Source organism: Lepidochelys kempii, chromosome 13, assembly GCF_965140265.1.
Source record: "Lepidochelys kempii isolate rLepKem1 chromosome 13, rLepKem1.hap2, whole genome shotgun sequence".
Lineage (NCBI taxonomy): Eukaryota > Metazoa > Chordata > Testudines > Cheloniidae > Lepidochelys > Lepidochelys kempii.
Window position 1 is genome coordinate 40,979,675 of NC_133268.1, and position 13,273 is coordinate 40,992,947.

The 13,273-nt window shown below is 48.8% G+C and overlaps 1 protein-coding gene across 1 annotated transcript; it reads right to left on the bottom strand.

Annotated features, from left to right (window-relative positions):
* Positions 1 to 6,456: 6,456 nt before the first annotated feature.
* LOC140896823 (olfactory receptor 10D3-like) lies at positions 6,457 to 10,167 on the bottom strand. Its single transcript, XM_073308828.1, has 2 exons — positions 10,136 to 10,167; positions 6,457 to 7,402 (listed from the first exon to the last, which is right to left on the bottom strand). The coding sequence occupies exons 1-2, from the start codon at positions 10,165 to 10,167 to the stop codon at positions 6,457 to 6,459; spliced, it is 978 nt and encodes a 325-aa protein (XP_073164929.1).
* Between the last annotated feature and the right edge of the window lie 3,106 nt (positions 10,168 to 13,273).

Genomic DNA, 13,273 nt, shown 5'->3' on the forward strand with positions numbered 1-13,273 from the left:
TACTCGCCCGGTTTCGCTTTGCCAGGTTCTGGTGCTGCATATACTGCTGGATAATGCGCGTGGTGTTTAATGTGCTTCTAATTGCCAAAGTGATCTGAGCAGGCTCCATGCTTGCCGTGGTATGGCGTCTGCACAGAAAAAAGGTGCGGAACGATTGTCTGCCGTTGCTCTGACGGAGGGAAGGGCAACTGACGACATGGCTTACAGGGTTGGCTTACAGGGAATTAAAATCAACAAAGGGGGTGGCTTTACATCAAGGAGAAACAAAAACAACTGTCACACAGAATGGCCACCTCAAGGATTGAACTTAAAGCCCTGGGTTTAGCAAGCCAATGCTCAACCCACTAAACTATCCCTTCCTCTGGTAGTTCAGGTAGGACTGAATCTCCATTAAAGTTTTCAAGGTGCCCCTGACAGACCTCACCGAAACGATTGTCGGCTGTTGATTTCACGGAGGGAGGGAGGGGGGAGCAAATGAGTACAAAACAAATCTGGTTTGTTTCTTGTTTTGATCCACTCCATCTATCTTTTACATCTTTGGCTGGCAGCAGACAGTGCAGTAGGACTGCAAGCCATCCACATCTCCTGGCTGCCCGGCAGAAGATGGTGCAATAGGACTGCCTGCAGGACTAAAGAGAATGACCTGGTCGAGTCACTCCTAATTTAGTCCCTGCGCCCATGTCTGCCCAGGCGCTCCTGACCGACCTTACCGAGGTGGCCAGGAGCACCTTGGACACGATGACGATGGTTTTCAGGCCTATTGCACCGTCTGCTGCCACAAGGCAATGGGTTGTTGCTGCTGTGTAGCAATGCATTACCGCGTCTGCCAGCACCCATGAGACATACGGTGACAGTGAGCTGAGCAGGCTCCATGTTTGAATGGTATGGCATCTGCCAGGAATAAAGGCACGAAACGATTGTCTGCCGTTGCTTTCATGGAGGGAGGGAGGGAGGGCCCGGCGACATGTACCCAAAACCACCCGCGACAATGTTTTTAGCCCCATCAGGCATTGGGATCTCAACCCAGAATTCCAATGGGTGGCGGAGACTGCAGGAACTGTGGGATCGCTACCCACAGTGCAACACTCCGGAATTTAACTCTAGCCTTGGTACTGTGGAAGCGCTCCGCCAAGTTAATGCACTTAATACACTTAGAGCATTTTGAGTGGGGACACACACAATCGACTATATAAAAACGATTTCTAAAAAAATGACTTCTATAAATTCAACCTAATTTCATAGTGTAGACATAGCCTGGGTCTGCACGGCACAGAGGTAGGGGGCGGTGTCCCACAGCTGGCAGCCGCGGATGTGCAGGGAGCTCCACTTCTGCCCCGGATCGTGATACGCAGTGAAATTCGGTTCTTGTGTCTCGCTCCCCTTGCCGAACAGCATCAGCAGGAAAAGGGGCCACTCCCCAGGAGCCTTCCGGTACCAGTGTAAACGGGTGAGTGCACTGGAGTAAGTGCAGGTCACGGTGCCATTCTGCCCCTCGGAGACATCCAGCCATTCCGGGCTGTGCTCCACAGAGAACTGCCCACTGGCCACTGGGAATAACGGAGACAAGGGGGAACCAAGTCAGACACTGCCCCAAGCCACCTGCCCCTGGGAACCGAGGAGTGGGGTGGGAAGAGAGACAGGCTGCGGGGGGACAGACCGACCAATCTCTCCATTTCACTCCCTTCTTCCCCACCACACAGTCAATGAAATCCAGCCCCGGCTCCCTGCTAGTAACCAGGGGTTCTGTCTCCCCAGCTCTTACCCCACAGGTGCATTAACTGGATCACCCAGGACACCCCCCGCGGCCTCCCCGTCCCTGCGCTCACTGACACCCCAGGGCGCGGGGATGCTGCTGAGTTCTCCCTGGGGCCGGCACGTGTGTTGGGGGTCTCCTGTGCTGGAGGGATCGGACACGTCCTTCTCCCCCCTCGTGTGCCCAGCCAATCAGCAACCAGCCCCTTCTCTCCCATCACAGCCGTGTGCCACTCTCACGGCACAGAACTCCTTCGCTCAGGGCCCTTCACCTTGTGAGGGCTGCCCCCTTGTGGACAAGTATATAAACGGGTGCAGAAATATTTAGTTCTTTTCAAAGGGAAGTCAGGCGCCCAGCTCCCATTGACTTCTACCAGAACTGGGTGTCCAAATCCCCTAGGCAACCTGCATGAAGAAAGCACTCCTCTCAATTACTAAGCTAAAGCTGTAGGGAGAGATTTCTCCAAATGACCTAGGGGATTCAGGAGTACAAATCCCCTTAAAAAACAATTGGGCAGTATTATTTTCATAGAGTTTGTCTATAAAGGTCCATTAGTCTGATCTCCTGTATATCTATATCACAGACCTTTAAATGTCATCCAATTACTCATGTATTGACCCTAATAACCTGTGTTTGCCTAAAGTGTCTTCAAAGGATCACAGAATCACAGACATGTGGGGCTGGAATTCATCTATGTCTCATCCATCCCCCTGTACTGTGGCAGGACAAACCTAGATCATCCCTGACTGGTGTATGTCCAACCTGGTCTTATAAACTTCCATTGATGGGGATTCCATAACCTCCCTTGGAAGCTTATTCCAGCCCTTAACTACCCTTAGCTTTTGAAAGTTTTCTCTACTATCTAATCTAAATCTCCCTTCCTGCATATTTAGCCCATTGTTTCTTGTCCTACTATCAGTGGACATGGACAACAATGATCACTGTCCTCTTTGTAACAGCCCCATATACCTGAAGACTGTTATCAAGTCCGTTTTCTTTCCTCCTCCCCCCTCCCCCCCCGCCCCTCGTGCAAGTCTTCTTTTCTTAAAACCAACCAGACCCAGTTTATTAGTTTTTCCTCATAGGTCAGGTTTTCTAAATCTTATCATTTTTGTTGCTCTCCTCTGGACTCTTTCCAATTTGTCCTCAGCTTTCTAAAAGAGCAGCACCCAGAACTGGACATAGTACTCCAGCTGAGGCCTCACCAATGCTGAGTAAAGTGGGAATCACTTCCCAGCTCTTACATACAACACTCTGTTAATGCACCCCAGAATTGTATTAGACTTTTTCACAACTGCATCACATTATTGGCTAATATTCAACTTGTGATCCCCAATGATCCCCAGATCTTTTTCAGCACTGCAGCCACCTAAGTAGATATTCCTCATTTTGTAGCTGTGCATTCAATTATTTTCCTTCCTAAATGAAGTACATTGGTGTCTTTACTGACTTTCATCTTGCTGATTTCAGACCAATCTCTAATTTGTCAAGGTCATTTTGAATTTTAAGCCTGTCCTCCAAAGCACTTACAAACTCTTTCAGCTTGGCGTCATCTGCAAATTTTATAAGCACACGCTCCATTCCATTATCCACATAATTAAATTGAATATTACTGGACCCAGGACTGACCCTCGTGGGACCCCACTAGATACACCCTCCCAGTCTGACAGAAAACTATTGATAACTACTCTTTGAATATAGTCTTTCAACCAGTTTTGCACCCACTTTATAGCACTTTCCTGTAGACCAGGTTTCCCTAGTTTGCTTATAAGAAAGAATCATAGAATCATAGAATATCAGGGTTGGAAGGGACCTCAGGAGGTCATCTAGTCCAACCCCCTGCTCAAAATCAGGACCCATCCCCAATTAAATCATCCCAGCCAGTGCTTTGTCAAGCCTGACCTTAAAAACTTCTAAGGAAGGAGATTCCACCACCTCCCTAAGCAACGCATTCCAGTGTTTCACCACCCTCCTAGTGAAAAAGGTTTTCCTAATATCCAACCTAAACCTCCCCCACTGCAACTTGAGACCATTACTCCTTGTCCTGTTCTCTTCCACCACTGAGAATAGTCTAGAACCATCCTCTCTGGAACCACCTCTCAGGGAGTTGAAAGCAGCTATCAAATCCCCCCTCATTCATCTCTTCCGCAGACTAAACAATCCCAGTTCCCTCAGCCTCTCCTCATAAGTCATGTGTTCCAGACCCCTAATCATTTTTGTTGCCCTTCGCTGGACTCTTTCCAATTTATCCACATCCTTCTTGTCGTGTGGGGCCCAAAACTGGACACAGTACTCCAGATGAGGACTCACCAATGTCGAATAGAGGGGGACGATCATTAGCAGTCCCTCCCGGCCATACTGTACGACCCCAGACAGGAATCATAGAATCATGAATCATAGAATCATAGAATATCAGGGTTGGAAGGGACCCCAGAAGGTCATCTAGTCCAACCCCCTGCTCAAAGCAGGACCAATTCCCAGTTAAATCATTCCCAGGAGATGCAGAGTTTTTCAAATATTGTGTGCAGTTTTTCTTTTTTTTTCTGCAGAATTTTAATTTTTTTTGCACAGAATTCCCCCAGGAGTAGATCATAGCACCATTGTTCTGGGTGCCACTCAGACAGAGTGACAGAGAATCAGCCTTCATTAACTAACCCAAGCAGCGGAAATGTTATCAATGCCAGCCCTCCTCTTGTCATTGGGATGAACATCGCTCTGCATCTTTCTGGGTCTTGGGCATGTTCTCTTACCCTCCCCTTTGCACAGTCAGGTTTCAGGAGAAAGGGTCTTTACAGCATTATGGCTGATTTAACTGAACCAAAGCTGCTCCGTCACTAGCTAGCTAAGCAGAATAGACTCAAGCCTCGTCTTGCATCTCTACTGTGCATCTACCCTAAGAGGCTGGCGGGGGTTAGCTACATCGCTGGGAAGCTCTGTAGTGTGGACAAATCCATAGACACCACACAGAGAGGGATATGAGAAAGACAGGGCTGGATTAGGGGGTTTCCAGCAATGATCTCATCAATCCATTTGCTGGTGTCCCAGCACCGCAGTTTTAATAAGGCTCCTTGCAATTTCTCTAGTCGCGATCATTTCCTGCTCTTCCTCTGGTAGGCGTCTTACTTGGGAGCCAGGATGAAGAGGCAGAAGCAGATGGTATAATTAATCTCTGTAGATCTGTTATCCCCAGCCCAGTCAGAGTATCCCACAGGGTGCAATGGCCACTAGGATTAATTAAAATGTCGATATTTCTAATGAGTACCTAGGCTGTTCCTTCTCATTGCACTGGGAGCCAGGCTCAGAAGTTACTCTTGACTGCTTTAGCTGAGTTCCATGTGTCATTACCATGAACACCAGAGCCAGAACTGCATTTGACTATTTTAATTTGTATTATCACTATTGTTATAGTAGAATTATGGTAGGACCTACAGTCTGGAACTGAGACATGGGTCCCTTTGTGCAACATGCAGCGCAGATACATAGACACAGTTCCCACCTGAATGCGATCCACATTTCATAGCTGAGAGTGACAGAGGATTTAATTATCCACGTGTAACGCCAAGAGACCTGGGTCACAGGCAGGATTGAACCTGGGAACCTTTGGAGCTAAAGGCATGAGCCTCTACCACATGAGCTAAAAGTCAACTGGCACTTAGCTAAGTCTGTAAAGCAGCCTCACCAATCTCTCTCTCTCAGTGGTCTCAGTAGCTCTAGGTTACACATGTATAATGGATGGGGAAACTGAGGCACAAAGCAATGTAGTGAGTTACTTAAGGTCAAATACAGAATCTTCTATGGAGCCTGTACTGGAACCTAGATATCCTGTGTCCCAGGCCTTTGTCGTAACTGTAAGATAATGGTTTGCAAATAATTCCCATGGGCTCTTTAAATGTAGGTATGTTGAATTGATACAGTTTTCAATTACAAGATACTATAGCCACCGGCTCTCTTGGCGTCTCCCTCTATGGCCGCCCAGTGCCCATGGTTTGGAGGTCAATGGAGCTTTCCCATTATTCATCAGAAGCTACAGTGGTTTTAAAAATCAATGTACACATTTTGTGCACTGATCTCCCGTTCCAGGTTGTCTTTTCTCAGGCACCATAAGTCTGGATTTGTGGCATTTTAATGCAGCTAAACATATGCGTGTACATCTGGGAACAAAGAATCGAGGCTGTGCTTACAGGATGGGGGCCACTCTCCTGAGGAGCAGCAACTCTGAAAAAGATTTGGGGATCATGGTGAAGAATTAGCTGAATGTGAGCCCCCAGTGTGATGCTGTGGCCAGAAGACCTAATGTGACCCTGGGATATATAATGGAGCAATCTCTAGTATGAACAGAGAGGTGATTTTACCATTGGTGTGACCGCTGATGGTACACTCTGTCCAGTTCTAGTGTTCACAATTCCAGACAGGTGTTGACACATTGGAGAGGAATCAGAGAAGAGCCATGAGAATAATTGAAGGAGTAGAAAACCTGCTTTATAATGATGGACTTAAAGAGTTCGAGCTCTGTAGAGCTGTGTAATAAGGCCAAGATTTTCAACGTCCTCTTCAAGGTTTGAATCTCCAATTTCTACTAACTGTAGTGCAGACTGATTGTGCCTGTCGCTTAGGCAGCTTTGAAAATGTCAGCCTCACAGCATGTCAAAGACAGCTCGGTATTTCCAAGCAGACCCATATGCTATGCCTGCAGCTGCTGCATATCAACGTGCAGGCGTTTGACCCCCTCTCAGTTTTCTTAGAGCCGCTTTCACCTCCTTGTTCCTCAGCGTGTAGATGGCTGGGTTCAGCATGGGCGTGACCACGTTGCCGAAGATCTGCACAGGGGTCACCAGCACTTTGCTCAGCTGGGGCTGTGTGTAGACCAGGGCGCAGGGCCCGAAGAACAGCGTCACCACCGCCAGATGCGAGGCGCAAGTGGAGGCTGCTTTGCGCCGCCCTTCGGCCGAGTTTATCTTCAGGACGGAATAGACGATCCTGACGTAGGACGCGAGGATGAGGAGGAAGCAGGTCGTGGGCACCATGCCAGTGTTGGTAAAGGTCACGGTCTCGATGATGTATGTGTCTGCACAGGCCAGCTTGACCACCGGGAAGATGTCGCAGAAGAAATAGTCCACCACATTGGACCCGCAGTAGGGCAGCGTGAAGGTCAGGCTGGTGAGGATGGTGGCGTGGAAGGAGCTGGTGATCCAGGTGCCGGCGGCCAGGAGGGCGCACACCCTCCGGTTCATGATGAGCAGGTAGCGCAGGGGGTGGCAGATGGCCACGTACCGGTCGTAGGCCATGACGGTGTAGAGCAGGCACTCGGTGCTGCCCAGGAAGTGGTAGAAGAAGACCTGGGACATGCACCCGCCCAGAGAGATGGTTCTATTCTTGGCCCAGAGGTTGGCCAGGAATTTAGGGGTGCTGATGGAGGAAAAACCGATGTCCAGCACGGAGAGGTTGCAGAGGAAGAAATACATGGGGGTGTGCAGACGGGGGTCAGCGAGGATGGCTAATAAGATAAGCAGGTTGCCCAGCAGGGTGCAGAGGTAGAAGGCTAAGAAGGTGATGAAGAGGATGGTCTGGAGGCCATCGGTGTTGGGGATCCCTAAGAGGATGAAATGAGTCACCACAGTATGGTTGACCCGCCCCACGGAGGACTCATTCCTGGGGTAGGGGAGAGAAATAACGCCAGTGAGTTACTGAAACCAAAAGACCTGTCATCCTAGAGCTGCAATGCTCACCCTTCCTTCCACAGCCTCCATGACTCACAGTCATTCGGAGTGGTGTATATTTCTATCATTGTAATGCCACTTGCGGTCAGGGTCTCACTGTGCTGGTGCTGAACATGGAAAGAGCAAATGTCTGGCTTGAAGATCCTACAGTTCAGAGAGGAACAAAGGGGACGTATTTTCTATTCTATTCTAGTCCATTCCAGTTTCTTTTCCTCTTTCCTGTTGTCATAAATATAAAGGGAAGGATAAACCCCTTTAAAATCCCTCTGGCCAGAGAAAAAAAAATCCTTTCACCTGTAAAGGGTTAAGAAGCTAAAGGTAACCTCACATGCACCTGACCAAAATGACCAATGAGAAGACAAGATACTTTCAAAAGCTGGGAGGAGAGAGAGAAACAAAGGGTCTGTGTGTCTGTCTATATGCTGTTTCTGCCGGGGATAGACCAGGAATGGAGTCTTAGAACGTTTAGTAAGTAATCTAGCTAGGTATGTGTTAGATTATGATTTCTTTAAATGGCTGAGAAAAGAATTGTGCTGAATAGAATAACTATTTCTGTCTGTGTATCTTTTTTGTAACTTAAGGTTTTGCCTAGAGGGATTCTCTATGTTTTGAATCTAATTACCCTGTAAGTTATCTACCATCCTGATTTTACAGAGGTGATTTCTATTTACTTCTATTTCTATTAAAAGTCTTCTTGTAAGAAAACTGAATGCTTTTTCATTGTTCTCAAATCCAAGGGTTTGGGTCTGTGGTCACCTATGCAAATTGTTGAGGCTTTTTATCCAACGTTTCCCTGGAAAGGGGGGGTGCAAGTGTTGGGAGGATTGTTCATTGTTCTTAAGATCCAAGGGTCTGGGTCTGTAGTCACCTAGGCAAATTGGTGAGGCTTTTAACCAAACCTTGTCCAGGAAGTGGGGTGCAAAGTTTTGGGAAGTATTTTGGGGGGAAAGACGTGTCCAAACAGCTCTTCCCCAGTAACAATTTTTTGTTTGGTGGTGGTAGCGGCCAATCCAAGGACAAAGGGTGGAATATTTTGTACCTTGGGGAAGTTTTGACCTAAGCTGGTAAAGATAAGCTTAGGAGGTTTCTCATGCAGGTCCCCACATCTGTACCCTAGCGTTCAGAGTGGGGAAGGAACCTTGACACCTGTCCTATTCCAATGTCTTCAATTCTGTTCTGTCTAAGCCCTTTCCCCACCCCTGTCACCACAGTACCTTTGAGCCTTCCTTTTGAGGCTAGCATTTGTCATATATAGTTTGGTCTCTCCCTCATGCTCTCCGCAGAGGGATAGCCGTGTGTGCAGTGGAGTGATTGTTTTGGTAGGGTTTTGTTGTTATAAATGCACTGGCTGCTATGTGTTTGTGTTAAGGAAGAGGACGAGGATGGAAATTACAAACCAATGAATGTGGTGAAGAATTGCCTCAGCTTTGTTAATGATGTGAATTGTTGGGGAGGGTGTTATTGGGATTAGCGAGAGCAGGAAAAGGAAAGAAGAAGGGGAATAGTCATAGCCAGAGGTGCTGGAACTCGGGCTGCTGGGCGGGGGGCAGCTCCTCCCTTGACATGGTTACCATCATATCCAGGGTTCACAGTTTGGTTCAATTTCTCAGCACCCCCACTACACAAATTGTTCCTCAGCACCCATGGCCATAGCTTGTCTCTGCTCGGCCGTGATCAGCAGGCTCGGCTGTGTGGATAACATGCCAGAGGGATTTTTAAGGTGAGATTTAAAGGACAATAACAAAGAGCCTGTTTGGGTTTTGCCAGGGAGTTTTCCCTGTGCAGGAGAGGCAGAGCTGAAGGGGAAACGCTGGCAGGGTGGGGATATAACACATGGAGAGAGGGAGATAAAGGATAGATACACCATAGACAGACAGACAGGCAGGCAGGTACTGCACGGAGAAGGATGGATAAACGGTGGATCGATTTCTCTCTAAAGAAAATATTTGGCTGACGTCATCTCCCTCTGTGCGAGACAGAGACTGTCAGATTCAGAGACAGGCAGAGACCGAGGGACCGAGAGAGAAGAACTTTACCAAAGTAGGAGTCTTACACTGGCTGCATTGGGAAAGGCCGATCCAGCTGCCTGGAATTCTTCCTTTCTGTCCCCGGCCGTGATTCCTATGTAGCACCATCCAGCTTTCTTATCCCAAATGGCCCATCGCCCAGGAGAGGTGCACAGCCTGGGCTCTTGGTATCCAACCCGGAGACCTAATCCGCTCCGAAGCTAGGCAGGGCTGCCTGCAGCGTATCACCCCACACTGCCGCTGAGCCCCACAGCTTCCAGCCTCCTTATGGCTCTCCGTGGTCGTTAAATCCCCTTCGGGACCAGGGCCCTGAATCCCCACCAGGCTCCCAGACTGAGACCGCAACAGAGTCGCCAATTAATGGAGATTTTGCATCATTTGAGAGAACGCTCATAGACCCCTGGGACCAACCCTCCGCGGGCATCAGTAAGTGTAGCGCCATGGAACTGAAAAGGCCAGATCCCCAGCTCCACCAGGGTCCAGATTCTGCTCTCGCTCCCCCTGACCTGACTCCTGGGAAACTCCATTGGATTCCCTGGGGCTGTTTCCTCTCTCAGCCACACACCCTGGTGTAAATCAGGAGTAATGCCATTGGACTGAAGGGAGCTGCGTAGATTTCTACCAGCTGAGAATCTAACCCAGACATTGTGACGGGGGAGGGGATGTTCATGTTCGTCTAGGCTCTCCTGCGATGTGACACAAGGCAGAGAATTCCCCCCAGGGTGTGAAATAGGTGTAAACTGGGCCAGAGGTTCATCTGGAGGCCTCTGAAGCCAACAGAGCTTTGTCCTTGGTTTGTATCCCCTGCTGTTCCCCTGCCCCCTTCTCTGTGTCTCTGTGTGCACAAGATTGTATCCATGCACTGGTGAAATTCACCCCTGAAATTCATAGATAGCCACATACTGTATGAATACAACCCTGTGCAGACAGAGGGCAGCATACGTCCTGTGCACCAGTTCTCATCACTTTTTGCAGTACAGTAGAGACTCCAAGAGGAGCATTGAGTTATTTTTGGCAGCACAGTACAGCAGCCCCCAACTCCAGCAAGATCCTGGTACTGTTGTTCTGGGTGCAGCTCAGACACAGAGTGAGGCAGACCCTGCCTTTCAGGTTAATCTAAATTAACCCAAACATAGGAAGGATTATCTATGCCATCCCTCCTCTTCTCATTGGGTTGAATGTCACTCTGCATCTTTCTGGGCCTCGCGTGTGTTCTCTTACCCTCTGTAACAAGGCTGGTTCTGGCGGGACCGCACGGAGAGTGCCAATTCAGGACAAACTGCTTCAAGCAGGGCAGTTACAGCCCAAGACTGGGGTTTTTCCACCTCTAAGGCAAACCAAACCAGACAGACAGAGCAGACTTTGGTCTCACCCCACTGGCTAACCACAAGTCACACAAGCAATTCCCTTCGACACTCCCGTTTCCCAGTATCACCACCAGTGCCACTTGTTATGGGGACAGATGGTTAGGAAAACCAATACCCCAGTAAAAGAAGAAAGGTTCTCTCAATCCCAAAGGACCAAGCCCCAGACCCAGGTCAATATACAAGTTAGATCTTACCCACAAATCACGCTGTTGCCAATCCTTTAGAATCTAAAATCTAAAGGTTTATCCATAAAAGGAAAAAGATAGAGATGAGAGCTAGAATGGGTTAAATGGAATCAATTACATACAGTCATGGCAAAGTTATTGGTTCAGGCTTGTCGCAGAGGTGGAATAGGCTGCAGGTTCAGATCAAGTCTCTGGAGAGCATCCCCAGCTGGGATGGGTCTTTCAGTCCTTGGTTCAAAGCTTCAGGGTAGCAAAGTCCCTCCAGAGGTAGGAAGCAGGACTGAAGACAAGATGGAGAAGCTGCAGCAGCTTTTTATATTCTCTTGCCGTGTGGTCTTTCTTCTTTTGTCCCAAGGACAAGCTGCCCATCACATGGCCTGGAAAACCCTCAGAGTTCTGTCCATAGACATGTCCCTGCATGCCTTGCTGAGTCGCAAGGCATATCTGCCTTCTCTCAATGGGTCAGTTGAATAGCTGATGGTCCTTAATGGGCCATCCAGCAGGCTAGGCAGAGCTGACGTCACATTGTCTGGGGTGTCCCGCAGAAGCACAGCACAAGTTTGAAATACAGACAGTACAGAGCCAATACTTACAACTTTAAATAGAAAAATGATACATGCATACAGATAGCATAATCATAATGACCAAACCATAACCTTGTCTTAGACACCTTATTTGACTCCCTTTATGCAAGATTTGGTGCCACTACAGGACCTTGGTTGCAACAATGTTCTATACGGTCCCAGTTCAAGTCAATAACATCAGACCCTCCCCTTTGCATAGTCCGGGTTCGGAGGAAGGGCCTTTAGAGGATTATGGCTGATTTAACGGAACCAAAGCTGCTCCTTCACTAGCCAGGTAAATGGAATAGACACAAGCCTCGTCTTGTACCTCTACTGTGCATCTACACTAAGGGGCTGGTGGGGGTTGGCTACATCGCTGGGAAGCTCTGTAGCGTGGACAAATCCACAGACCCCTGCACAGAGAGGGATGTGAGAGAGACAGGGCTGGATTAGGGGGGTTCCAGCAATTACCTCCTCCATCCATTTGCTATAGCCCAGCACTGCAGTTTTAATAAGGCCTCTTGTGATTCCTCTAGTCGCGATCATTTCCTGCTCCACCTCGGGTGGGCGTCTTACTTGGGAGCCAGGATGAAGAGGCAGAAGGCAGAGGGTATAATTATTCTCTGTAGAAGTGTTATCCCCAGCCCAGTCAGAGCATCCCACGGGGTGTAATGGCCGCTGGGATCAATTAAAATGTCGACATTTCTAATGAGCCCCCAGGCTGGGCCTTCTCACTGCGCTGGGAGCCAGGCTCAGAATTTACTCTTGACTGCATCAGCTGGGTTCTGTGTGTCTTTGCCACGTACCCCGGAGCTGGATCTGCATTTGACTATTTTAATTTCTATTATCAGTAGTATTATCATGGGTATTATGGTAGGACCTACATTTTGGAACTGAGGCGTAGGCTGCTTTGTGCCACACCCAGCAAAGACAGATAGAAACAGTCCCCAACTGAATGTGATACACATTTCATCGCTGCGAGTGACCAACGATTTAATTTTTCATGTATAACAGATGGGGAAACTGAGGCACGAAGAGATTTAGTGAATTACTTAAGGTCAAATACAGAGTCTACTATAGAGCCTGTACTGGAACGCAGATCTCCAGTGTCCCAAGCCTTTGTCTTGGCCACAAGATAATGGTTGGCAACTAATTCCCATGGACTCTTTAAATGTAAGTCTGTTGAATTGATACAGTTCTCAGTTACAAAATTTTATAGCCACCTGCTTTCCCTGCTTCTCCCTCTACGGCCATCCAGTTTTCGACCAGAACGCCCAGTCGAAAAGCGGTCCTGGCAGTTCCCGTGAGCACCCAGGGGGCTCCGGGCGAAGGCAGGCTCCCTGCTTGCCTGAGCTCTGCATGGCTGCTGGAAATGGCCACCAGGTCCTTGTGTAAGCTCCATGCACAGGGAAGCTCCATGCACAGCCCCCGCCCCTAGTGCCAGTTCCACAGCTCCCATTGGCCATGAACTGCAACCAATGGGAGCTGCAGGGGCAGTGCCTTTGGGTGTGAGGGCAGCACGCAGAGCCTCCCTCACTGTCCATGCACCTAGAGCCTGTGTCTTCCTCCTGGGATCCGTGGCAAGCGCTGCCGAGACCCCACACCCCAAACCCATCCTGCACCCCAACTTCCTGCCCCAAACTCCCCATCCCCAACTCCAC